General features: G+C 49.4%; 11 protein-coding genes across 11 annotated transcripts; 7 read left to right on the forward strand and 4 right to left on the reverse strand.

The window, feature by feature from the left end:
• Positions 1 to 6: 6 nt before the first annotated feature.
• Positions 7 to 615, forward strand: N7518_004392 (GNAT family N-acetyltransferase; the record flags this gene model as incomplete). Its single annotated transcript, XM_057185319.1, has 2 exons — positions 7 to 58; positions 131 to 615. The coding sequence occupies 2 exons, from the start codon at positions 7 to 9 to the stop codon at positions 613 to 615; spliced, it is 537 nt and encodes a 178-aa protein (XP_057042089.1).
• A 397-nt stretch (positions 616 to 1,012) lies between these two features.
• Positions 1,013 to 3,435, forward strand: N7518_004393 (anoctamin family protein; the record flags this gene model as incomplete). The annotated part of the gene is made up of 5 exons (XM_057185320.1): positions 1,013 to 1,091; positions 1,146 to 1,299; positions 1,361 to 1,649; positions 1,701 to 2,132; positions 2,179 to 3,435. The coding sequence occupies 5 exons, from the start codon at positions 1,013 to 1,015 to the stop codon at positions 3,433 to 3,435; spliced, it is 2,211 nt and encodes a 736-aa protein (XP_057042090.1).
• Positions 3,436 to 3,660: 225 nt separating this feature from the next.
• Positions 3,661 to 3,911, forward strand: N7518_004394 (uncharacterized protein; the record flags this gene model as incomplete). Its single annotated transcript, XM_057185321.1, has 2 exons — positions 3,661 to 3,798; positions 3,822 to 3,911. 2 exons carry the CDS (start codon positions 3,661 to 3,663, stop codon positions 3,909 to 3,911), a joined length of 228 nt encoding a protein of 75 aa, XP_057042091.1.
• A 264-nt stretch (positions 3,912 to 4,175) lies between these two features.
• N7518_004395 (BZIP transcription factor) lies at positions 4,176 to 5,447 on the forward strand (the record flags this gene model as incomplete). Its single annotated transcript, XM_057185322.1, has 4 exons — positions 4,176 to 4,229; positions 4,425 to 4,440; positions 4,636 to 4,901; positions 4,953 to 5,447. 4 exons carry the CDS (start codon positions 4,176 to 4,178, stop codon positions 5,445 to 5,447), a joined length of 831 nt encoding a protein of 276 aa, XP_057042092.1.
• Positions 5,448 to 6,420: 973 nt separating this feature from the next.
• Positions 6,421 to 8,221, reverse strand: N7518_004396 (GMC family oxidoreductase; the record flags this gene model as incomplete). The annotated part of the gene is made up of 4 exons (XM_057185323.1): positions 6,421 to 7,367; positions 7,420 to 7,555; positions 7,760 to 8,130; positions 8,182 to 8,221. The coding sequence occupies 4 exons, from the start codon at positions 8,219 to 8,221 to the stop codon at positions 6,421 to 6,423; spliced, it is 1,494 nt and encodes a 497-aa protein (XP_057042093.1).
• Positions 8,222 to 10,079: 1,858 nt separating this feature from the next.
• N7518_004397 (uncharacterized protein) lies at positions 10,080 to 11,117 on the forward strand (the record flags this gene model as incomplete). The annotated part of the gene is made up of 1 exon (XM_057185324.1): positions 10,080 to 11,117. The coding sequence occupies one exon, from the start codon at positions 10,080 to 10,082 to the stop codon at positions 11,115 to 11,117; it is 1,038 nt and encodes a 345-aa protein (XP_057042094.1).
• A 546-nt stretch (positions 11,118 to 11,663) lies between these two features.
• Positions 11,664 to 12,263, forward strand: N7518_004398 (uncharacterized protein; the record flags this gene model as incomplete). The annotated part of the gene is made up of 1 exon (XM_057185325.1): positions 11,664 to 12,263. One exon carries the CDS (start codon positions 11,664 to 11,666, stop codon positions 12,261 to 12,263), a length of 600 nt encoding a protein of 199 aa, XP_057042095.1.
• A 278-nt stretch (positions 12,264 to 12,541) lies between these two features.
• N7518_004399 (M20 family metallopeptidase) lies at positions 12,542 to 13,952 on the forward strand (the record flags this gene model as incomplete). The annotated part of the gene is made up of 4 exons (XM_057185326.1): positions 12,542 to 12,636; positions 12,713 to 13,480; positions 13,535 to 13,674; positions 13,729 to 13,952. 4 exons carry the CDS (start codon positions 12,542 to 12,544, stop codon positions 13,950 to 13,952), a joined length of 1,227 nt encoding a protein of 408 aa, XP_057042096.1.
• Positions 13,953 to 15,314: 1,362 nt separating this feature from the next.
• N7518_004400 (uncharacterized protein) lies at positions 15,315 to 16,394 on the reverse strand (the record flags this gene model as incomplete). The annotated part of the gene is made up of 1 exon (XM_057185327.1): positions 15,315 to 16,394. One exon carries the CDS (start codon positions 16,392 to 16,394, stop codon positions 15,315 to 15,317), a length of 1,080 nt encoding a protein of 359 aa, XP_057042097.1.
• A 1,021-nt stretch (positions 16,395 to 17,415) lies between these two features.
• On the reverse strand, positions 17,416 to 18,628 carry N7518_004401 (uncharacterized protein; the record flags this gene model as incomplete). The annotated part of the gene is made up of 2 exons (XM_057185328.1): positions 17,416 to 17,907; positions 17,966 to 18,628. 2 exons carry the CDS (start codon positions 18,626 to 18,628, stop codon positions 17,416 to 17,418), a joined length of 1,155 nt encoding a protein of 384 aa, XP_057042098.1.
• A 352-nt stretch (positions 18,629 to 18,980) lies between these two features.
• Positions 18,981 to 21,411, reverse strand: cat2 (bifunctional catalase-peroxidase Cat2; the record flags this gene model as incomplete). Its single annotated transcript, XM_057185329.1, has 4 exons — positions 18,981 to 20,795; positions 20,856 to 20,893; positions 20,958 to 21,280; positions 21,356 to 21,411. The coding sequence occupies 4 exons, from the start codon at positions 21,409 to 21,411 to the stop codon at positions 18,981 to 18,983; spliced, it is 2,232 nt and encodes a 743-aa protein (XP_057042099.1).
• Positions 21,412 to 22,302: the final 891 nt, after the last annotated feature.

The following is a 22,302-nucleotide window of genomic DNA, read 5'->3' on the forward strand; positions in this document are numbered from 1 at the left end:
TTCGTCATGGATTATCTTCGTCCTCTTTCCAACGCCATGGCCGACCAACCCACCATTCGTCTCGCGACGCCCGAGGGCAAGTGCATTGACCCCAAAGCTTCTGAGTAGCTCCCCAACTAACACCAACTAGATGTCCCCTTGATCCTCCAATTCATCTGTGAACTAGCCGACTATGAAAAAGCCCTCCATGAAGTTGAAGCAACCGAAGAATCCCTCCTAGCAACCCTCTCCTTCCCTGGTACCCCGCCCAGGCGCGGGGCGGTCTATACAGCTCTCATTACCCCGCCGGCTACTGCCGACACACCGAACCCGATCCCCGTCGGCATGGCCTTGTACTTCTACAACTACTCAACCTGGAGATCTGCCCCCGGTATCTACCTCGAGGATCTGTATGTGCAGCCTAGCGCGCGGGGTAACGGGTACGGCTTCAAGTTGCTCAAGTACCTTGCCAAGCAGGTGCTGGAGGCATCGGGTCGGCGATTGGAGTGGAGCGTGCTCACATGGAACGAGCCTAGTATTAGGTTCTATGAGCAGGTTGGTGCGCGCGGTATGGACGAGTGGATGAAGATGATGGTTGAGGGGGATGCGTTGACTCGTTTGGCGGAGGATGTGTAGAGGGATGCATGGGTGCTGGGCGGGATAGGGCTGGGTTGTCTCTTTTTTTTGTACTACGAAAGGCACTGGGAACGGATCAGAGTGGTTTATTTATATTGTAGAAGCTCATTGCAGATCGAGAACAAAAGTGGGCTGGCTATACGTGCATGTTTAGCAAATATCTATGATCACAGCTATATATGGCTCAATGTCATATTTTCGAAAAAAAGAAAATTATATCCAAGTATCAGGATCCAAATCTCACGTCATTGATGTAATTGAATACAAAGAACATCCAAGTTGGGCTGTGAGGCAGATCTAGGGGCGAAGCCTTTTAGCGCCAGGTGACGGCATTGACCCGCAGATCGCCTCGATTTGCCCTGTTCCACTTTCTCTTCTTCCTTCAACACCCTCAGCGATGGCGACAATTCCAGAGAATGCCCAGGAGTATAACTTCCATGTGGACTATGTTATCCGTTACAGCTTCGGAGACGTAGGTGAGTAAAAGAGAGCTCTAGCATGTGTCGCGGGGCACATTCTAACAATTGCAGACCGATCGCAAGCAATTGAGCAGCTCGAAAAATTGCTCCAAGCACTGGCCCTAGTTGGTTTACAGGTAGAGGTACGACAGGGTGATGAGTCGTCTCTGCTCGTCTTTGCTCGAGCTTCGGAAAACCGGCTGAAACGGGCGGTCTACCGGTCGCGGTGAGTGATGATGCATGTCGTTCTATGCCAATGTGCTAATCTCGACTTTGTATATCCACAGAGTACGCGACTGGCTATATGGCATTCGCAATGATGAGCCCACACCTTCCAACTCGACCGAGCCGCAGACCGAGGCTGAGCGCCTACGAGTGATCCACCAGATGATTACACTTCCAAAGGAAGAGGGCGGTGCCGCCATTACCCCCAAGTATGGCGACTGGAAGAATGTCACTGCTATATTCCCCATTCATGATGTCGATACAAATAAAAAGTGGATACGAGACTGGAGCTCAAAGACTTTCCTCTCTGATGACGACTTGGATCAGATCCGGAACAAGTTTGGAGAAAGTGTATGTACAGCAGTAGTTGTTGTTCTTTGGCCTGGCTAACATATGAGGCAGGTTGGATTTTACTTCTCGTTCCTACAGTGTTACTTCCGATTTTTGATTTTCCCAGCTGTCTTCGGATTCTCCTGTTGGTTCCTGCTCGGCGGATATTCGATTATTTATACTGTCGTGAATTGTCTTTGGTGTATCATCTTTGTGGAATACTGGAAGCGCCAGGAAGTTGATTTGAGCTGCAGGTGGCAGACCAAGAACGTCTCAGCTGTTCGGACCAAGCGACGAGAGTTCAAGGCAGAAACAGAGGCCTATGATGAGGGTACCGGTGAGCTGCGCGGTGTCTTCCCGGCAACTAAGCGCATGCAACGACAACTACTTCAAATCCCGTTCGCATTGCTTGCGGCAATTGCTTTGGGTGCTATCATAGCGACTTGCTTTGCCATTGAGATCTTCATCTCAGAGCTCTACAATGGTCCTTTGAAGACATACTTGGTATGGTGATCCTTCCCATTCCCTGTGACCAAAGCTTACCCTTCAGATTTTCATCCCAACCATCCTTGTGTCAGCGCTTGTGCCAACCATGAGCGCTATCTTGACGTCTATCGCAACGAAACTTAATGATTACGAGAACCATGAGACAAGTGACGCCTATGATGTTGCATTGACCCAGAAGGTCTTTGTTATCAACTTCATCACGTCTTACATGCCAATTTTCCTGACGGCCTTTGTTTACGTGCCTTTTGCTAGCCGAATTGTCCCCTACCTCGATGTCTTCCGCTTGACAGTTCGGCCTTTCGTGTCGAAGGAACATGCCATCTCAAAGCGATCGAATTTCCAAATCGACCCAGCTCGCCTGCGAAACCAGGTTGTCTACTTCACTGTCACGGCTCAGATTGTTGGTTTTGCGATGGAGACTATTGTGCCGTATATCAAACAGCATGCACTCCGCAAGTACAAAAAGTACAACAAGGAGCGCAATGGTAAGATGAACGGAAACGGTGACAAAGATTCGCCTGAGAGACCTGTCGTGTCTTTCGATGATCCGGCCGAGGAAGTGCAGTTCCTCACGCGTGTGCGCAACGAGGTCGAGCTTCCCGAGTACGATGTGACCGATGATCTACGTGAGATGTGTATTCAATTTGGATACCTGGCCCTTTTCTCACCCACATGGCCGCTTGTTCCCCTTTCGTTCTTTGTGAACAATTGGATTGAGTTGCGATCAGACTTCTTTAAGATTTGCATGGAGTTCCGCAGGCCTGTCCCATCGCGGACTGACACGATTGGACCTTGGCTCGATAGTCTGGGATTCCTATCTTGGGTCGGAAGTATCACCAGTGCTGCACTGCTGTACATGTTCAGTGGCAACACGCAGCACGGGCCCAATGGCGAGCCGACAGATATCAAAGGCTGGGCCCTGCTTTTGACAATCTTCTTTTCCGAGCACCTGTATCTTATTGTGCGGTATGCTGTGCGGGCTGGTATGGCTAGGATTGAGCCCCCCAACTCCCGCAAAGAGCGGGCTGATCGTTATCTCATGCGCAAACGCTACCTTCAGTCGACAACCAATGCGGAGGTGGACGAGAAAAACGATGAGGATAATATCACATACATGGTTCAACCAACTGACGTCTCACGCACGTCTCTTGAAGATGATGCTCGGCGTGCGTCCTCGCATGGCGCCGACCCGGACAACCGTTTCTGGTTGCACCAGCGGGGCTGGATGGAGTCAGCTAAGATCGGAGCTGGGATTATACAGGCACAGCCTAGCAACGATAGCGCGAAGAAGCAACAATAGTGCTTCGGAGTTGGGCAGAGTCAGGATGTGGAGGCAGGGGGAGGCCTTTGTTATGGGGTGGGATACGAGATCACGAGACTATAGACGTTTAACTTAGTACGCAATGTGCAGGTACATAGTAATTACCGATATATGTTCGATCTACGACTTAAGCTGTCCCGAATGGAATGATGGTGCAGTGCCTCAGGCAGAAATGTCGGGATAAGTGGTGATTATGATGTCATGATGACTTGGTCGGAAACAAGTAAACCCGTTCCGATACCGGATATGGGCGGCATGTGGTCAGCAATAGAACGAATCGTCGATATGTCAATGGGTACGACGAGATCATGCAATTGGATGAGGATGACGAGCTATCATGAGGTTATTGTTAAACCCAATCATAGCCAACATGTGGTATCAAGACCAGTTTAGCGGCAAAAAGCGTTGAGATAAACTCTGGGGTAGGAGCCACCGCCTCACTCACCGCCTACTAAATGCGACACCTTCGCTTACCAACTCCTTACATAAATCGACGATCGCCCCAAATCCTCTGACTCAGAATCCTTAAGTAATCCTCCTCCTCCTCCAGGGCCCGCCATCAACCTGCTTACAGCATCGGATCTGTAACTGCTTACCTCATTTTAGCTGTATTTTGTGTTCAGCAAAGCAGCTCTCTTTGCTCTCAATTCTTTTGGAAACTAAAGTGCCGTGCAAAGTCACTGCCCAATACCATCTCGAATCCCCTTTCTGCTTAATCAATGCAACCTGCACTGGCGCCAGCGCCGCATCCAAGCATGCAGACTTCTGCTCAGGTAAGCAGGCCATATTGAACGCGTTTGTCATCAGATCTATATGACTTCCTCGATACTTTGGATACAAGACAATTATGTCGCGTTACCAACGTGTCGGGACGACGTTTCGACGCGTCGGGTCTCCCTGCAGTCTTGCCACGTCACCTTGGTGCTTCGTTTTGTTATTTGTTACTGTCCATGCTAACATGACTGTAGGACCATGCGGATCAGGGTACGTGATTATAGTTTAGAGCTTTCTTGATGTTTAATTCTTGATGTTTAATTGCCATTACTTTTGAGGGATTCAAGGATTCGCGGTTTTCTGGGTTGAAAATACCCTACCCCGATCTCCTACTTCATCTCACCTGGGAAAATTAGGGCTGCGCGTCGCACATGATTGTTCCCCATTGCTGACGTGATTTTATAGTCCTCCATGACCAGCTTTTGGCTGCTCAGCACCACCTAGGCGGTCGTCCGCAGGGTGCTCCAGGCCAACAACAACACTTGCAGCCCAACAATGCTAGCCCGCGCGACCAGCCAAACATTGACCCTGCCATCTCGGGTGCCATGCTCGGCGCTCCCCAAACCCCCACCCAACCCCAGGGTTCTCCCCCATCCGACGGCGGCTCCAAGAGCTATGGGAAGCGTGAGCTGTCCACTTCTAAGCGTGCTGCCCAGAACCGTGCTGCTCAGGTATGTCCTTTGGATAACGTGCACAGAGTACTCTGCTAATCATCAGAACAGCGCGCATTCCGCCAGCGCAAGGAAACCTACATTCGCAAACTTGAGGAAGAAGTGAAGAACATCGACCCCCTCAAGGAGCAGGTCAAGTCCCTGGTGGGCGAGAACTACCAGCTGCGTGAATATATCATCAACTTGCAATCGCGTCTTCTCGAAGCCCAGGGTGAAGTCCCCGAGCTGCCTGCGAACATAGATTTGAGCCAGCCTCGCACCACTGAGATGGCGCTTGCTTCTGCCGGAATTCAGAATTCGAGCCCCCCAGGGTCGGTGCCCACCCCGGGTGCCCAAGGCCAGCACTCTTCTGTCTCCGATGACATGAACTCTCTGAACCGCATCGCTGCGGCAACACTTGGAATGCGTAAGCACCCGGACGACACGGCTTTCCTCAACAACAACAGCTTCCAGCAGAATAAGCGGGTGCGCACAGATGATAGCCAGGACGGAAATGACGGCGTGAACAAGCAGGAGATTCCGCACGGTCTTCCTATGGTTAACTGATCGCCATGCCGTTTTAATCCGTCTTGATTGCCTACGTTCTGCGATCACCTTTCGATACCCGCGTCTGTGTCTTTTGTTTGCTTCTGTCTTATTCAGCTTCGGTGTTACGTTATGCTTGACGACGACACTTGCCATCTTTCTATCTCGCCTGTTCTGCTGGATCTCCTGTGCCTTTTTACTTTACCGTTATGTCACGTCCCCCCTTTGCGTAACGGTGTATGGCGCAGTGAGTGATTCCATCCTCTTGATTTCGAATACGTGATTGGGTGGTGTTTTGAGATTTGTTACCTTCATTGTGGCAGATTAATGGGGAGTTTATTATTATTCCCGCATTTGTTTCATACTTCAATTTGATCTGTCTGCTTAATTGCTCAATGGATGGTCACAAGATGCGGATACCCATACCTTCCCCAGCGGACTTTTGCTGCCTCGTGGGCGGTTTCTATAGCACCGCTTTTATGAGGACTAATGTCGCCCAGAGTCAAGCTTGCTGGGCGACTTAGTCCGGTCTGGGGATTTTGAGCTGCTCCGTGCTATCGGGTTTATGTGGGCTGTACTCCGTAGTATACTAATATTCTTCGGCGTTTTCAGGCCTTGTCTAAATTAATCCTTTGGAATGAAGTGAATAATCATACCCATAGACTAGAGATTTAGTGGCACCTTTATGGAGAGATGAGATCCGATATTGAGGTAATCAAAGCGAGAGGTGTGGCTACATGTCCGTTCTCACAGGCGAGGAAGTTGGGTCACTTCCAGTAAATTCGTTCACTTATACATGATCCGTGAATCTATACTGCAAAGAACATGACAGCATTGGCCTCATGCAATATGTAGTACTTACATACTTTTAGTGCTTCGAACACCTTCGGGCTGGCAGAAGTCTAGTAGAATATCTCATTGCAAAAAACTGTCATGCTCATCTATTTGTGATCGGTTGTCTGGAGGGTACCTGCGTTGGATCATCTATCACTAACTATTTATCGAGGCCATATTCCTTGATAAGAATATCAGCACAAGTAATACCAGTCACGTAAGCAGTAGCCTGGGTGTGGTTGTTAGTGAGGACAGGAACAACACTCATATCAGCAACGCGGAGGTTCTCCATGTCCCGTACACGGAAACGCGTGTCAACAGCAGAATCACTGGCACCAGTCTTGCCCATCTTCACCGTGCCGGTCATGTGCCAGCTGGAAGAGAGCGTGTTCTTCCAGAACTCGAGGATGTCCTCGTCGGAATCAGACGCAGGCCCCATCAGCGTTGAGATAGTGTCCTTCGCAAAGCACTCCTGTCTACTGACGTCCAGCAGGTGTCGATAAATCTCGATACAAGCGTGACGATCGTACGGATGCCCGAGAAACCGCGGGTCGAACAGCAGCGGGACGTCTGGATCAGAGGACTGCAGGCGCACTTCGCCGCGGGATTGCTCATTTATCATGAATGCTACGAGACAGTTATAGCTGTAATCTTTGAACATTTCGGGCTTCATGCAATGGAGGGGCATGTGGGTGGCTATCTCGTAGTGGGGGATGGTTTCGCGGTTCAGGAACTCTTGCACGGATGCTGGAAGCGCTTTGAATTCGGGCGAGGCGGTGATACGGTATGATTTGAACCAGCCGGTGCCGATCTGGCAGCAGTATCGGTTCCATAGGCCGGTGTTGTCGTGAAGCCACTCTTTCATTGCAGCCTCCATGGCGGCGGGATCTTTGAAGAAGGAATTGCGGTCATTTGTCTCAGGGTTACGGGCAAGAACCAGAGGAACCAAGTAGTGGTCTCGGAGACCCTGGCCAATGGCGGGCAGATCGTTGATCACTGAAATGTTGAACTTCTCAAGCTCTTTAGCCGGTCCGATTCCAGAGTGCATTAGAATCTTTGGGGTGTCGAGTGTGCCTGCAGAAAGAATCACATCTCGAGAAGCGAAGTCTGTAATCCATGTCAGACGAAGTGCATAGTGAGAGTTCAGAATGAAACATACACTTCGTGCCCTGAGCCTCTACTCCAACAGCCTTTTTGCCTTCCAACAAGACCCGCTGTACTGGGCTGTCTGTGACAACGACAAGATTATGAGGAACATTTTCAAACATATCAACAGCCGTGGTACGCTCTCCCTTCTAAGCAGAATTGATTGTTGCAGCCATGCCAAGGGGATTGCCGGAGTTGTGATCCAAGTTCAGCTTGTGTCCAGCCGCTTCGAATGCATCCAACGTGGGTGCCAAGTCCCTTTCCCAATCCTGGGCATACCCGACGCGCAAGGGACCCGAGTGGCCGTGGTCGGAAGCAACCGAACGGACATATTTCTGATTTTTTGGAAGTACACGACCATCGAAGGTCTCCAAATTCTTGTAGCGGATATGCATCTCCTTCCATCCGAAGGTATCGTCATCCACCTCAGATGCCCACTCATCGTAGTCATCCCGCGCGCCTATAGCAAAGACCCCGAAGTTGATTGCCGAGCTACCTCCAAGACCCTTTCCACGGGAATAGTCGCCATCGTGCCCATTGCAATATTCTTGTGGTGTGGTCCTGTACCCCCAATTCAGGCTTGGTTCCCTAAATGTCGTCCAACGCTTTCCATTCACTCGCAAAGCTTTGTCATCATTGCGCCCACCTGCTTCAAGAAGTAGAACGTTAGGTCTTTGGGCAGATTTGGCGAGCCTCGCAGCCACGGTGCAACCAGCTGGACCACCTGTTCAACGATGAGCATGAGATATTGCAGGTGTGTATGGTGCACGATTACCTCCGACGATGACAAAGTCGTATGTGTTTTTAGATTCCATGTTGAAGGTAGCTTTCTAGCGTCAAGAATTTGTCAAGAGCAATTTGCGAAGAACGTATTTAGATGAGGTCAGTGGCAACACGTCAAGTATATGTCATATCTTCTTTCTGGCATGTTTATGCCATAATCCCGTCTTTGCCTGCATTAACAGTAAGCCAACATGTGAAAAATAGTACAGCGTATTACCACTAGGCCACAATAATTGGTCTTGGTCTAAAGGCGGCTATATCTGTTCTGTTTCTTGTCTGACACCACACACTCAACATGACGGGTTGTACTCCGTACACCTTGGAGGGACCCAACAATAGATGGGGCAAGGAAATATACACCCCCAGGTTGAAGAGGGCTAGCGTCGAGACTGCAATCCTCACAGGATATTGCATTTGTTTATTTACGACACGGCTAAATGGGCCTTTGAGTCCAGGAGGTTCGTTAATCAGGTCAATTTTGCAGGGGTTGTAAATGTAGATCCTATGGCGAAGGATGCATACAAATTGAGGCTAATTCATTAGTGTAACACCAGAACAAGGCTGCAACATGGTATTAACCAAGGGCATTTAAACAGACTCTTTGTCGCACAGCATGGCTCGAATGGTAATCACCGGGATCAAATCCATGGCATTGATTCTCGGATCCAGTACCTTTCAACACTTGCACTGTTGCGAAGTCTGCAGCAAGCCCGATTTCATGTTGCTAAAAGATAGTATAAAGTGTCGCAAGAGATCCCAAAATAGAAAACAATAAGACTCAAGCCGGGGATCCACATTGACTAGGATATCGATTTCCCAAAGCTAGGAGGTTTCGCTTGAAAGTGACCAGTCGTTTCTTCAGACAAAGCAAGTCATATCGGACGCGTAACATAGGCCCGTGCGGTTATATCTGCAACGGGAAGATCTGACGGGCCGAAGACGCATACGCATATTGTGTGCTCTGCGCTCTGTGCATACGAAATATCCTTTCATGCCGATTGAACCATGGAGTATGAGTATCACTAGTTACGGAGTACGAGGAAAATCAGGTTTAAGTCATCAATGTCACGAGACCGTAGACCAACGCGCACGGTCCCTCATGTTGTTTTGGGTCCGGATCCTCCGCAAGAAAACTAACCAATCGCAGCTGAGAACCTCCTTCCCCACTCCAGTTGCCGCGGAGGTTAGCGCAAAGAAGATTCGTCCTCGGCAATTGAGACATGTCGGTTCCTTATGGAGGGCAGATTGTACATACTCCGGATATAGACGGCGCCACTCTAGCCACCTGAGGTTGTTAATTTCAATGGGAAGAAAAAGAGGGTAGACCAAAAGCTGAGATTTTGAAATCGGAAATGATCGTCTAGTTCTATTGTGCAGATCCCATTTAATTCCCAGTCACTGAAATTGGAACGAAAAAGTCCAAAAGTTCACGTGTGGCGGTTCCAAGGGTTCCCTTTCTCGGCTTAGCTTGGCATAGGGGCAAACCTTTATGCTGGGGATAGCTCTGGAGTTTTCTTTTCTCCTGTCTACTCATACTATTCTCATTATTATAATATAACGGCATTGCTGGACGTTCGCTTAGCTTCAATTTCCGCCTTGAGTCTTCGACCTCGTCATCGGAAACTTCTTTGAAACTTCCAAGTTACATCCGCCATTCTTCGGCAAACGAAATCGCGATCAGAGCCTCCCACAGATCTCAAGCTCCTCAGGCCCAAACCCTCGATCCCTTTGATTCGGCATTGACATCGTTGGCGCAAATGATCTGCTCGGACTAGCACAACTATGATGGCTATACCGGGGTTCTCACCAAGCGGGGCATGAAACATTTTCTGGTCTTTCCAATACCAACATTATATATATATCCCACCCAGGCTGGTTGAGTCGGCGACCATGACAGACCTATCACAATACCCCGACGGCTTGCGTGGTTACCGTAACCATAATCTGGCGGTGCGGACATTGATGATTGTCTTTACCTCCATCGCATTATATAACTCCATCGAATTGTTCATATTGTTATTTTTCACCTTCACTCGTTATCGCGGACTCTACTTTTGGACGCTTTTGCTCTCGGTAGTCCTCGGAGTGATCCCTCACGCCATTGGCCATCTCCTCGCGTTTTTTTCACTGGCCCCAGTATGGCTCTCGTTGACTCTCTCCACTATTGGCTTCTACGTCATGGTCCCAGGTCAATCGCTGGTGCTATACTCTCGCCTTCATTTGGTGGTCAATAACAACAACGTGCTTCGGTTTGTTCTTTGGCTGATTATCATCGACGCGATCATTCTCTTGATCCCAACGACTATTCTTACCTACTCTACCGCATACATTGCAAATCCGGCAATTATTCGGGGATACAATGTCATGGAGCGGATGCAACTGGCCTGGTTCTGTGCCCAAGAGATTGTCATTTCGGGAATTTACATCATCGAGACCGCGAAGCTACTCAGAATGATGCCAGACAAGGACCGGCGGCGGTCCAGAATCCTATATGAGTTGCTGGCTATCAATTTCGTCATTATATTGCTCGATATTTGTTTACTCCTCGTGGAATACATTGGGTTTTACTCGTTACAGACCACGTTGAAGGCCATGGTTTACAGCATCAAGTTGAAGCTCGAGTTCGGTGTGCTCGGAAAGCTAGTCGATCTTGTGCAGAATCATCGATCGCAACCCACTTCGTCCGAACACGAAGAATACCCTGGCTTCGTCGATCCTTCCCAGATTACAACGGATGTCACCCATGCAGCCCCACGGGAATTGCGACCGGGGGTCGGAGAGGCTGGAATACGATATCTGTGGAGAGCTTGCCCAATTCTGAGCGCGACACTCGTCCATCCACTCAGTCGACTGGCAAGAGCCTGCATCCATCTTGAGGTCGGACTAGTGATCAATTGTCTACCACTCAGACCAAAGGTCGAAATATAACGAGCGAAATGAAGTATGAGCAGGCTGTGGTTGCTTACTCCAACCGCCTTTCTGCTTCCACTTATGGCAATGGGTGACGATATCTTCGTCTGCTCTTCACAAGAAGAGTACCTCGACAAGTCGAAAGCAACCCATGATCCCGCTCATTGGAATCCAAATTCCCTGGTTTCATCTCGCGTGCGCAACGAGCCATCTTCGCACCTCCGGCGCATCGACAATCAAATGCCCATCGTTCCTTACATCCCAGCGAGATTCGAACAGCCTTGCTGTCAATCCCTGCTGACTGTACGATATACCATGTGGTTCAACCAACCGACTATCCAAAATTCCTCCAGGTCCACCATAGGACTGCATTGTTTATATGTGCCAGATTTACATTGGCAATAATAATTATTTAACGCCACGTCCACGATTTGTTGATTTTCAGCCTCATGATGTAATTACTTCAATGACATATTACGTCGCCATGACATCTCATCAGACATCAAAACTAGTTAGCAAAATTTTTAGATCTAGACAAAATCGTCTCTTTGTAATCAATGCAGCATGGAAACCACCGTCTCGATATACCATGGCCCATACGAGTCCATCCCTGACAACGCTTCACCAGGTCTTAAATTTCTCAAACGATTCCTACCAGCACTAGACTCCCTGACCCCCGGCGAAAATGTCATCAGCCCTTTCTTCACATCCAGCGCTCCCATCCTCATCGCCAGCGATCCACCAACAACCGCAAGCCAGGCAGTCCCTATCCTCGAAGTGCGCAGCCGACATACCTCCAAATTCCATCATCATGTTGATCTCGCCTGGGATATAGACCTTCGAGGTGACACAGGTCCCATCAATACGTCGTACAGCAGGACTGCTCCAAACGCAGACGCCGCCCAAAAAGGTCAGCTCTATGCTCCGCTAGTAGGGAACATACAGATGAAGCGCACGGTTATGTTTGAAGCGACATCGGAAACAACCTTCAGGGAGGATCCCGACCAGTTCGCAGTTCGAGTCCGTGAGTTCAATATCCTCGACTTGGAAGGCCGCGACGAGTCGGATTTGCAGATTGTTGAGATGCGCATCTTTTTGGACCAGAGACCTCTCCAGGCTCATTCTGCGAGTCTATTCACGGGCTCCGGCTATTCCGGATCTTAGGTTGGAGTACTCCGTATACGTAGATTGGATAAATGGAATGAAATTTCATGGATCGATGTGCTTGGCTTCTCCACTGCGGAATCATCTACTAAGCCCCAAGTTGAACTAACCCCCGCGCCCCCACTTGGAATGTGTCTTCCATGTCTTATCTTTGGAGGTCATATTCGGTAAGGGATTCCTTTCTTGGCTTTTTTTCGCCTCTTTGCCTTATAAGGTTGCATTGCCCGGTGCTGGAATTTGTAGACAATTCAAAAATTTTCACGCGTTAACAAGACAAGATGTTGGCAGCACAGAAACAAGCAGAGATCATCCACAATGTCTCTGAGGCTTTGGATAAGTATGAATCTAAGCTCAATGAGATCAATCTGAAGGCGTGTATGATATAGGCAAGCATATAAAGGCTTTATTAACGGTCAATAGATCTGGTCCAACCCCGAACTTTCATTCAGAGAGTATAGCGCCCACGACAACGTCTGCGAGCTTTTTGAGTCACTCGGGGGTGGATACAAGGTTAACAGAAAAGCCTATGGAATTGAAACGGCGCTTGAAGTGATCTATAGCCACGGCGAGGGTGGACGTACCGTTGCTTTCAACGCAGAATACGATGCCCTTCCCGGCATGGGACATGCATGCGGACACAATCTGATCGCTACAAGTTCGATCGCGGCTTTCCTGGCCACGTGCGAAACAATGCGTAGTCTGTACTCCGATGGAATTGGCTATTCAGTTCGGCTTCTGGGGACTCCGGCCGAAGAGGGTGGTGGTGGAAAGCTGCTCCTCATCAACGCGGGAGCATACAAAGATGTGGACGCGTGCTTCATGGTGCATCCATTCCCGGTGCTTCCCGGTGCCCCCGATCTTCTTAGCGCGAGTTGCTGCACCGGGCTGTATCTCGCGAACGACAAGGTTAAGGTGACGTTCACGGGCAAGCCGGCGCATGCGTCGGCTGCTCCGTGGAAGGGTATCAATGCGCTAGATGCTGTGGTGTCTGCCTATGTGAACATTTCAATGCTGCGACAGCAGATCTTGCCGACGCAGAAGATTCATGGGGTTATTTCGCGAGGCGGTGATAGACCGAATGTTATTCCTGCCTCTGCGACGGTTGAATACTATATTCGATCGGAGACTGCGAAGACACTGAAACCATTGACCGAGAGGGTGCTGAAATGCTTTGAGGCTGCTGCGATTGCTACTGGCTGCACGGTGGAATACGAATGGTATGAGAATTGGCGATGGTCTATTTTGATACGCTTCGCTAACGCATTTGTCAGGGAGGCCTCGTACAAGGACATGAAGAGCAATAAGCCCATATGTGACAGCTACGTCTCTGCTATGAATTCTATGGGCCACAAAACTATCTTCGATGCCGCGCAGCAGGCAGGGGGTCTTAGTGGAGGGTCAACTGATATGGGTGAGTGTTCCAGATCATTATAGTGTGACCTGAGGCTGAGCCACTCCAATCTAGGCAACGTTTCATATGAAGTACCTGGCTTCCACGGTGGATTCTTCATTCACGCTGATGGCGTTAACCATACGCCGCAATTTACCGCCGGAGCCGGATCTGAGGATGGGTTCAAGCGTAGTTTGCAGTGTGCAGCGGGGATGGCAGTGGTGGCGTGTAGAGCCTTGGTCGATGCAAGTTTCGCCACTGCCATCAAGTCGGACTTTGAGAAGAGTTTGGAATTGTAAATACTAGGTTACATTTAGCGTTCTCTCGTATTTCTTGTGGGATCTTTCGAAATTCAAGTACAAGTGTATGACCCATGCTCATTGACAACTTACCCTATTTGTACAAAGACGACTCGGCAATTGTCGCAGATAGAGTATGTTCTGATCGACAGTGGATTCAACTGCCGGACTTGCCTCCACTGAGGGGGAAGTGGATGTTCCCCCAAATTACCTCCGTCATGACTCTGACTATGAAAGTGGGGTGCCGAGGAAGATTTATTCTTCGCGGATTAACATCGCGGGGAAATTCCGGTAACTTCTTACCAACGACGAGACTGACTACATGTGTATAAAATCCTCCTTTGGTGTGCGAGAAGTGTTGCAATCTCGGTTGCGATCGGTCACCGTCGGCCATCAGCCACTGGCACAGGGCTTGATGCTACCGGCTGAGTCTTCCCTATTCCGTCGATAGTCTTCGCTGATCCCATACTTCTTTTGAATCTATCCAAACCCCCGGAAATGGATCCAACGCGATACGTCCATAATGTACCTTTGCTATTTCTGTATCGCTATGCGAGGAGAGAACTGCATCGGCTAGGTGATAATTCGTATTCCCCGAGGGTGTACTCGCTAAGTAAGCGCCAGGGATTAGAACCTTAGCGATTAGTCTACTCAATTGCATGAGCCATCTTGGGAACCTCCACTCTAGTTCGAAACCTCCATTTCAGGATACGCTAGTAGCTAGTCCTAACATATTCTAAACGTCCCAGGCCTGGCGAATGAGACACCGGCGGTTCGTTTGCCTCTCACTAAGCCCGTGGACGGTCCGATGGCTTGAGAAAACAAAGAGAACCGCTCTTGTCCGTCCACTGTCACTTTATCTCGCACTTCATCTCATTTTTTGTTTATTATTCACTTCCTCTGTGCATGTTCTGGGCCTCGGCGAACACCGACCGTATTTTCCCCCTCTTTCGAATAATTCCCCCTATCAGAAATTCAAGAGGCGGTCATAGCTTTGACGGATATGACGAGTCTCTTTGTTATAGCTGCATGATCTGCTTTCTATATGCAGAGGCCCGGTACACGTGTTGGATCTGTTGGTTTTTTTTCCTCTGGGAAGTTGTCCTGTTTTCATTGGAAAAATATGCAACTCTTTTGTAGGCTCGATATATCATATGACTGCGCAAAAACTTTTTAAAACACAGAAATTAATAGAAAGTAACATATATAACAATAAAAACAAGCATGTCTATAGCGACAGGGGTATAAAGTGAAAAAAGTTGGCCGCCCAGTGATGATTCGACCATAGCCAGTCGAAGTTCATCTTGCAGTATACATCACGTATGAAAAATTATGTCCCTAACAATTTATCAACATCTGCTCTTACTTCGGGCGCTCGATTAATGCCATTTCAAGCGAAGACTGCGTATCGGATGAGGGCATCCGAGGCCGAGCATTTGCCCGTGACTCAACAATGTCCATAGTTGACATTGTCTGGCGCATGGCCTCGTGAAAATCGTAGATACCGCTGCGCGCTGAATGCTGTTCCGGGCTCGTCGTTCTCCCAGCAGTGCCAGCACTGGAGCTAGCTTGCGCCTCAGTATCCTGCGACGGGGGACTGTTTGCGAGCATGTCGAAGAGATTGATGTCGGTCGAACGACGAGCATTGCCATTAGCCCCTTGGCAAAACGCGCATGGGTAAGTGCGTGTCAGCTCGCGGAGCTGCGTAAGGGCGTGGAATTCGAGTTTCAGCTTGATGCTGTAGGCGACTGTCTTGAAGCTGATGACGATATAGTGCACTTTGTACTCGGCGAGGAGGATCAATACGTTGAGCAGGATGCCGAAGAGATTAACGAAGAGTATTCGATAGATGATTCTTCGGCCTTGGGGGCCTTTGGATTCGAAGACGGGCTTGAGCGCTCGGAGTGCTTCGCGGACGTAGATGGCACAAATTATTGTATCTTGGATGGCGAATCCGGTTGCCTGCAAACGATCGTAGATTCCCGATACGGGGCCGCATGATATATTGCCAACGTTGAGACCGAAGAGGACGGCCATGGGAATGTGGAGGATGAAGAAATTGGTTATGATCATCCATAGTACCCATCGTACATGGCGGATGTCGGCCACGACGAGGTGCAGTCTGGAATACAGCACGAGCGCTTGTCCAGTCACCATGCAGATCCAGCCCACCATAAAAGGGACTGACATGGCAATGGCAGAGGCTTGTTGTGTATAGCGAATTTGACCTGGTATGGCATGTAACAATATCCCCCAGGCCGCAACTTGCATGCTCCAGAAGTATAGCCCGCGATACTTTTTGAACCTTTCGAATATGCAAATCACAACTTCCAACGAGTTCCACGCTCCGATCGAGAACATAGCTATGATCTGGACGATCGTGAAGTTGGTATTTAAAATGAGGCTCACCTCCACAGGGAGGTTGCTCATTGAGGTGTCCATAGCGTGTGAATCGGTTTGGCCATGTGGATAAATCAGCCGGTGGGAAAGAAAAAATATATATTAGTCACAGCTCGGACAAATGCCCCATCTGGCTGACATACACCATTATAATGGAGACTTCCCTCGAGCGCCTCATCCTGGGCCACGGGATGGGACGGGATAAGGTTGACTGCTGGTGTAGAAGGTGGATCATGTCACTGGCGAGTCATGCCCTTCGCATAAATGAGAGAGAAAGCACTAAATACAGTCTATGATGCTAGCCCACGGGGATCTAGGGCAGATGTTCCGGTTCATTAGACAGTCAATGAAATTCCGAATGGGCTATTGGTAGCAACGATATGAAGATCCCGGTTTCCCCTCCCCCTTAATCATGTTGGTTGGAGAGCTTATTGGACACAGCAAACGAAGGGACAAAAGTCGAGAGGCTATCGGCGCGCCAAACATGGATTCTCGGGATCTCAAACAAAGAAACCCAGCCAGAAGTCGTGCACTGATCACATTTCTTTCGCTAGTGGCGCACCGAAATGGGAGCCCAGACCTCCCATCGAGGCATTCAGGCATTGGTAATGATGATTGACTGAAGAGATATGGAGTACTCCATACGGAGTAGAGAGAAAGAGAAGAAGAGAAGAATAGGAATGGATTGACGTCGACGTTGAGGCTTGGCGCCCGTTGGACTCGGAGCTCTCCTGACAAGAAGTGGCCAAAGCGGAGTACTTTGTGCACAATGAAGTCTTGTCTTTAAAGTAATCCGTATTCGTATAGAAATATAACAATAAACATGGAGTATAGATTGACCGCTTCAATATTAAACATATCCAACATATACAGATCGGTGAAAGATGACACGTACATCGAACTTATCCAAAAGCTCAAGCGCTGTGCTACGAAGAAGAGATAGTACAGAGTAGAGAATGTGTACATTAATAGATTGGATACCGCTAAGCCATGTACCTCTTATTGGACATGTAATTTGAAACATCGTGTCATATCAAATCCCGTCTCCTGAATCTCTTTGGATTTATGTCCGATCAACCTCCAGTTCTGGGTAAACAGGGCGTTTCCAGTCCCCATCCCTATCGCTTAAGAACCGTGACAACAGTTGGGGTATGTGAAGGAAACAAGCTAGTCCTATAACGAGATGAAGAAGTGAGATTTCCCATTGTGAGTTGGGGATTGCCCATCGGAGCAATCCAGTGTTGAATGGCTGAACTAGGTCGATGAAAGGTCGCATTTTTTGATGGTAGTTTTGGAAGGCCTGGGACAAATCGTCACTGCGAGCAAGCTCTCCAGCTAGGACATATGCCCCAACCAGACCACTACTTGTCCCCATTCCACTCAAGGGAGAAGGACAGTATGCCGCATCCCCTAGAAGGACAACCCGACCGGGGTGCCAGGTATCTGTCTTGATTTGGACGATATTCTGGCAGAACCAGTTCTCTGTGGTGTCCATCCCTTCAATAAAGCGATCGGCCTGCCACCCCGCGTCGCGAAACTGTTTTTTGCTGCCCAACTGAACGTTTCGGGATATTCCGAAGTTCTTCCGAGTCAGATCTAAGCGTGAAGTAGACCTGGGTTTCCGCTTGATTGTGGCTTCTTGTCAGGATCGTCCGGCCGCCCGGGCAGAGGTACGACTTGCACATATTGCTGTCAGTTTCAATCCGTGGGACAAACCAGTACGCCATGTGTACACCGAGCTGGTGATATTCGTTCGGGGCATCGGGGGGTAGAATGTGCTTTCGAATTTGCGAGCCCTGCCCGTCTGCTCCAACCAGTAGATCAAATATATCCGAAGAACCGTCGGAAAAGGTTGCGACTACCCCTTGGTCATTTTGCGCGAAGCCATCCACCGTTTGGCCGAATATATATTTCACTTTGTCTTTTGTCGCGTCGTAAAGTATGCGCACGAGATCCCCGCGCATGATCTCATACTCGGATGTCATAGACTGTGCACCCTTGCCAGACTTATTGGCTAGGACTTCCCCCCTGACATTGCCCTTCGCGTCAATGAAGGAGACGCCTGCTTCGTCGACGAGCTTTTCGCGAACGGCGTCCATGAGACCCATGCGTTTGACGGCCTCGATGCCTTGTCCACGGAGGTCGATCTGGGCACCTGTCGCTCTTAGCACTGGGGACCGTTCGACGATAACAACTTGGTGACCATTTCGGACGAGCCAGAAGGCCAAAGCCGGACCTGCGACACCTCCGCCACAAATGAGGACTTTCAGAGCCATTCTGTAGGGATTATCTAGGAGAGATTTAGCAGAAGAAACAAATTTCCTGTGTAATCAGCAGTCTGGATTTGAATTTTAGGGGTAGTAAGCCGGCCTCGCACAATTCGGACATAAAGGGCAATTGCTCCTTTTCGCTGAATATACCGGTTTGTCATTGTGGGTCATGACTTTGCATCGGAGGTATCTCATAGGCAACTATTTTGGGGCTGCGGAGGCCCGTGGCTGAAAATCAAGGAACGGGAGTTTCACCAGTACGTTGAGTATTTGAATCATCCATAGAAAGAAACCAAGAAGTTAATGCATGATAGAGCTAAGTAACACTACACAAAATGATATATAATCGACAAATTATTCACAGACGAGGACGGCCGGTCACAGGGAAACAAGGGATATCATAACGGTCCAAATTCATAACCTTGGCCCAGGCAGCAACAAAGTCCTTCTTAAACTTATCCTGGGCATCGGAGCTGGCGTACAGCTCAGAAAGAGCACGGAGCTCAGCGTGGTGACCGAAGATCAGGTCAACACGGGTGGCAGACCACTTCTTGGCACCGGTCTTGCGGTCGAAACCTTCAAACTGCTCACTGTCAGCGCCGGTTGGCTTCCAGACAGTGCTCATGTCGAGCAAATTGACGAAGAAATCGTTGCTCAGCTGGCCAGGGCGAGAGGTGAAGACACCGTGGTTTGATCCGTCCCAGTTGGTGTTAAGAGAACGCAGACCACCAACCAGAACGGTCAATTCAGGGGCGGAGAGGGTCAGCTGCTGCGCCTTGTCGATGAGGAGCTGCTCGGTGCGGACACGGCGAGTGGAGTGGCCGTAGTTACGGAAACCATCGGCGAAGGGCCGCAGCCAGCCGAATGACTCGACATCTGTTTGCTCCTGGGTGGCATCGTTGCGGCCAGGGGTGAAGGGAACGGGAATACCCGCGGATCTTTCGAGGGCGGCAGATCCAGCAAGCACAATCAGGTCAGCTACCGAGACGCGCTTTTCACCGTTCTGGGCACTGTTGAAGCGGCTTTGGATGTTCTCCAACAGACTGAGGACTTCCTGCAACTGCGCTGGATTGTTGACATCCCAGTCCTTCTGGGGAGCGAGACGGATGTGGGCACCGTTCGCACCTCCACGCTTGTCACCACCCCGGAAGGTAGAAGCCGATGCCCAGGCAGTGGCAATCAACTTGGTGGGCTCAATACCGGTCGAGAGAATCTCGTTCTTCAGCGCAATGATGTCGCCATTGTCAATCAGAGCGTAAGTGGGAGCAGGAATGGGATCCTCCCAGAGAGAAACCTCCTTAGGGATCTCAGGACCCAGCCAGCGAGCGCGAGGTCCCATATCACGGTGCAGCAGCTTGAACCACGCACGGGCGAATACATCGGCAAGCTCATCAGGGTTCGCAAGGAAACGACGGGCGATCTTCTCGTAGGCGGGATCGAACCGCAGAGAAAGATCAGTGGTCAGCATCTGAGGCTTGTGCTTCTTTGAGTCAAAGGCATCGGGAACGATATCGCCCGCATTCTTGGCGACCCACTGCTTAGCACCAGCGGGACTCGTGGTCAACTCCCAGTCGAACTTGAACAGATATTCCAAGAAGTTGTTACTCCACTTAGTAGGAGTACTTGTCCAGGTCACCTCCAATCCACTGGTGATAGCATTAGGGCCTACACCGGAGCCGTGCTTGTTGTGCCATCCCAGGCCCTGTGACTCAATGCCAGCAGCTTCGGGCTCCTCCCCGACATTATCAGCAGGGGCTGCACCGTGTGTTTTTCCGAAAGTGTGACCACCAGCAATCAAGGCGACGGTCTCTTCGTCATTCATAGCCATACGAGCGAATGTGATACGAATATCTCTGGCAGCAGCGACAGGGTCGGCGCTTCCATCAGGACCTTCGGGGTTGACATAAATCAAACCCATGACGACCGCGGCCAGCGGGTCCTCGAGATCGCGAGTTTTGATATCGCTCTGTTTAGCCTCCTCCTCTGGGGTCTCGGCCTCATAGCGAGCTTCATTAGTAAACCAGACGTTCTCACTTCCCCAGTACACCGACTCATCGGCTTCCCAGACGTCAGGACGACCTCCAGCAAATCCGAATGTCTTGAAACCCATAGATTCCAAGGCGACGTTGCCAGTTAGAAGGAAAAGATCAGCCCACGAGATTTTGGTGCCGTACTAAGTACAAGAATTAGTATTGATTGAGAAACTAGAAGTATAAAAGTGTATAGTTCTCACCTTCTGCTTGATGGGCCAAAGCAATCGACGGGCCTTATCTGGAAATGAAAGATACATATCAGCATGATATAGATGTCAACTCAACTATTAATGGAAACTCACCAAGGGAAACATTATCGGGCCAAGAGTTCAATGGTGCGAAACGCTGCTGGCCCTGGCCACCACCACCGCGTCCATCGAAAACTCTGTATGTTCCAGCGCTATGCCAGGCCATTCGGATGAAAAGACCGCCATAGTGACCAAAGTCAGCGGGCCAGAACTCTTGAGAGTCGGTCATAAGGGCGTGGAGATCCTTCTTGAGGCCCCAGTAATCGAGGGTCTTGAAAGCAGCGGCATAATCAAAGTCCTTATTTTGAGGGTTGGTAGCATCAGTATGCTGACGGAGAATATTCAGCTTCAAGGCATTGGGCCACCAGTCAGTGTTCCTGGATGAAATCAGTATGTTGAACCGGTATATTAAATGTGCCGAGGTAGAATCACGGGCGAACTAGGGACCATACCGGGTACCACCTCCAGCAACATTGCTCTTCTTGTGCGCAACAGGACATTCACCCATGATGTCAGTTGGTATGATAAAGAAAACGGGAAATCTGAAGAGAAAGAAAAGTGTCGGGAACAGGATGCCCCCGCAGTTTAAATGGTACAGGCTGTGGATCCAATGGCGGGTCACGTATTAAGCAGCTCCCATGTTTAGTGCAGATTCCCTCGATATGCTAGTTTAAAGGGAAATCATACGAAGACGACGTGAATTTATCTTTCTTGATTTTATCATTGGCCATGCAGCGACAAAATCCGGGGCGTGCGGGGAAAGCCATAACAGTCCCTCACGAAGAGCTCAGGAACTCATTGGCGGAATGCGCCGAAGAGCGCCGGATTCCGATTCGACCCAATATATAATGAGCTGACAAAATGGCCATTTCTAGATGCTGGACGATGTTCGTAGATATGAGAAATGTTGAATTGGAGAAGTCTTTGCAGTCTGGCCCTATGATCTGACTAATGATAATTACCCTGATAATCGCCCACTGGTCTATGTTGTATGTACGGAGTACGGAGCACGGAACACGGAGCATATACTCTGACAATCAATGTATGACCTTTTTCCCTTTTGATTCACATATAGAATTAGTGGTCTAGTAGTACATATTCTCGAAATTCTCCTTGAATGGTCCACTGATCCAGAGAAATCCTTGTTCGGATCATGGTTTATCCGAGCCCAACAGGGCGGTGTGTCCCAGCTTCGGAAGCGATTGCCTAATACAGACTAGCGTAAATATGCAACTCCAACCAGCTCTGATAAACTGATTCCATGCATTCATCATCCTATTCTTTGATGCTTTACTCACTGGCTGGTCAGACAACAGTATAACCTCACCTATGTCTTGTTCTTCCCTTTTGATATGTTCTGGCAATAGAAAGCTACGCAACTTCTATCATTCTTCTCTAT

This window comes from Penicillium psychrosexuale (assembly GCF_028828465.1).
Source record: "Penicillium psychrosexuale strain IBT 29551 chromosome Unknown utg000003l, whole genome shotgun sequence".
In the NCBI taxonomy this organism is placed as follows: Eukaryota; Fungi; Ascomycota; class Eurotiomycetes; order Eurotiales; family Aspergillaceae; genus Penicillium; species Penicillium psychrosexuale.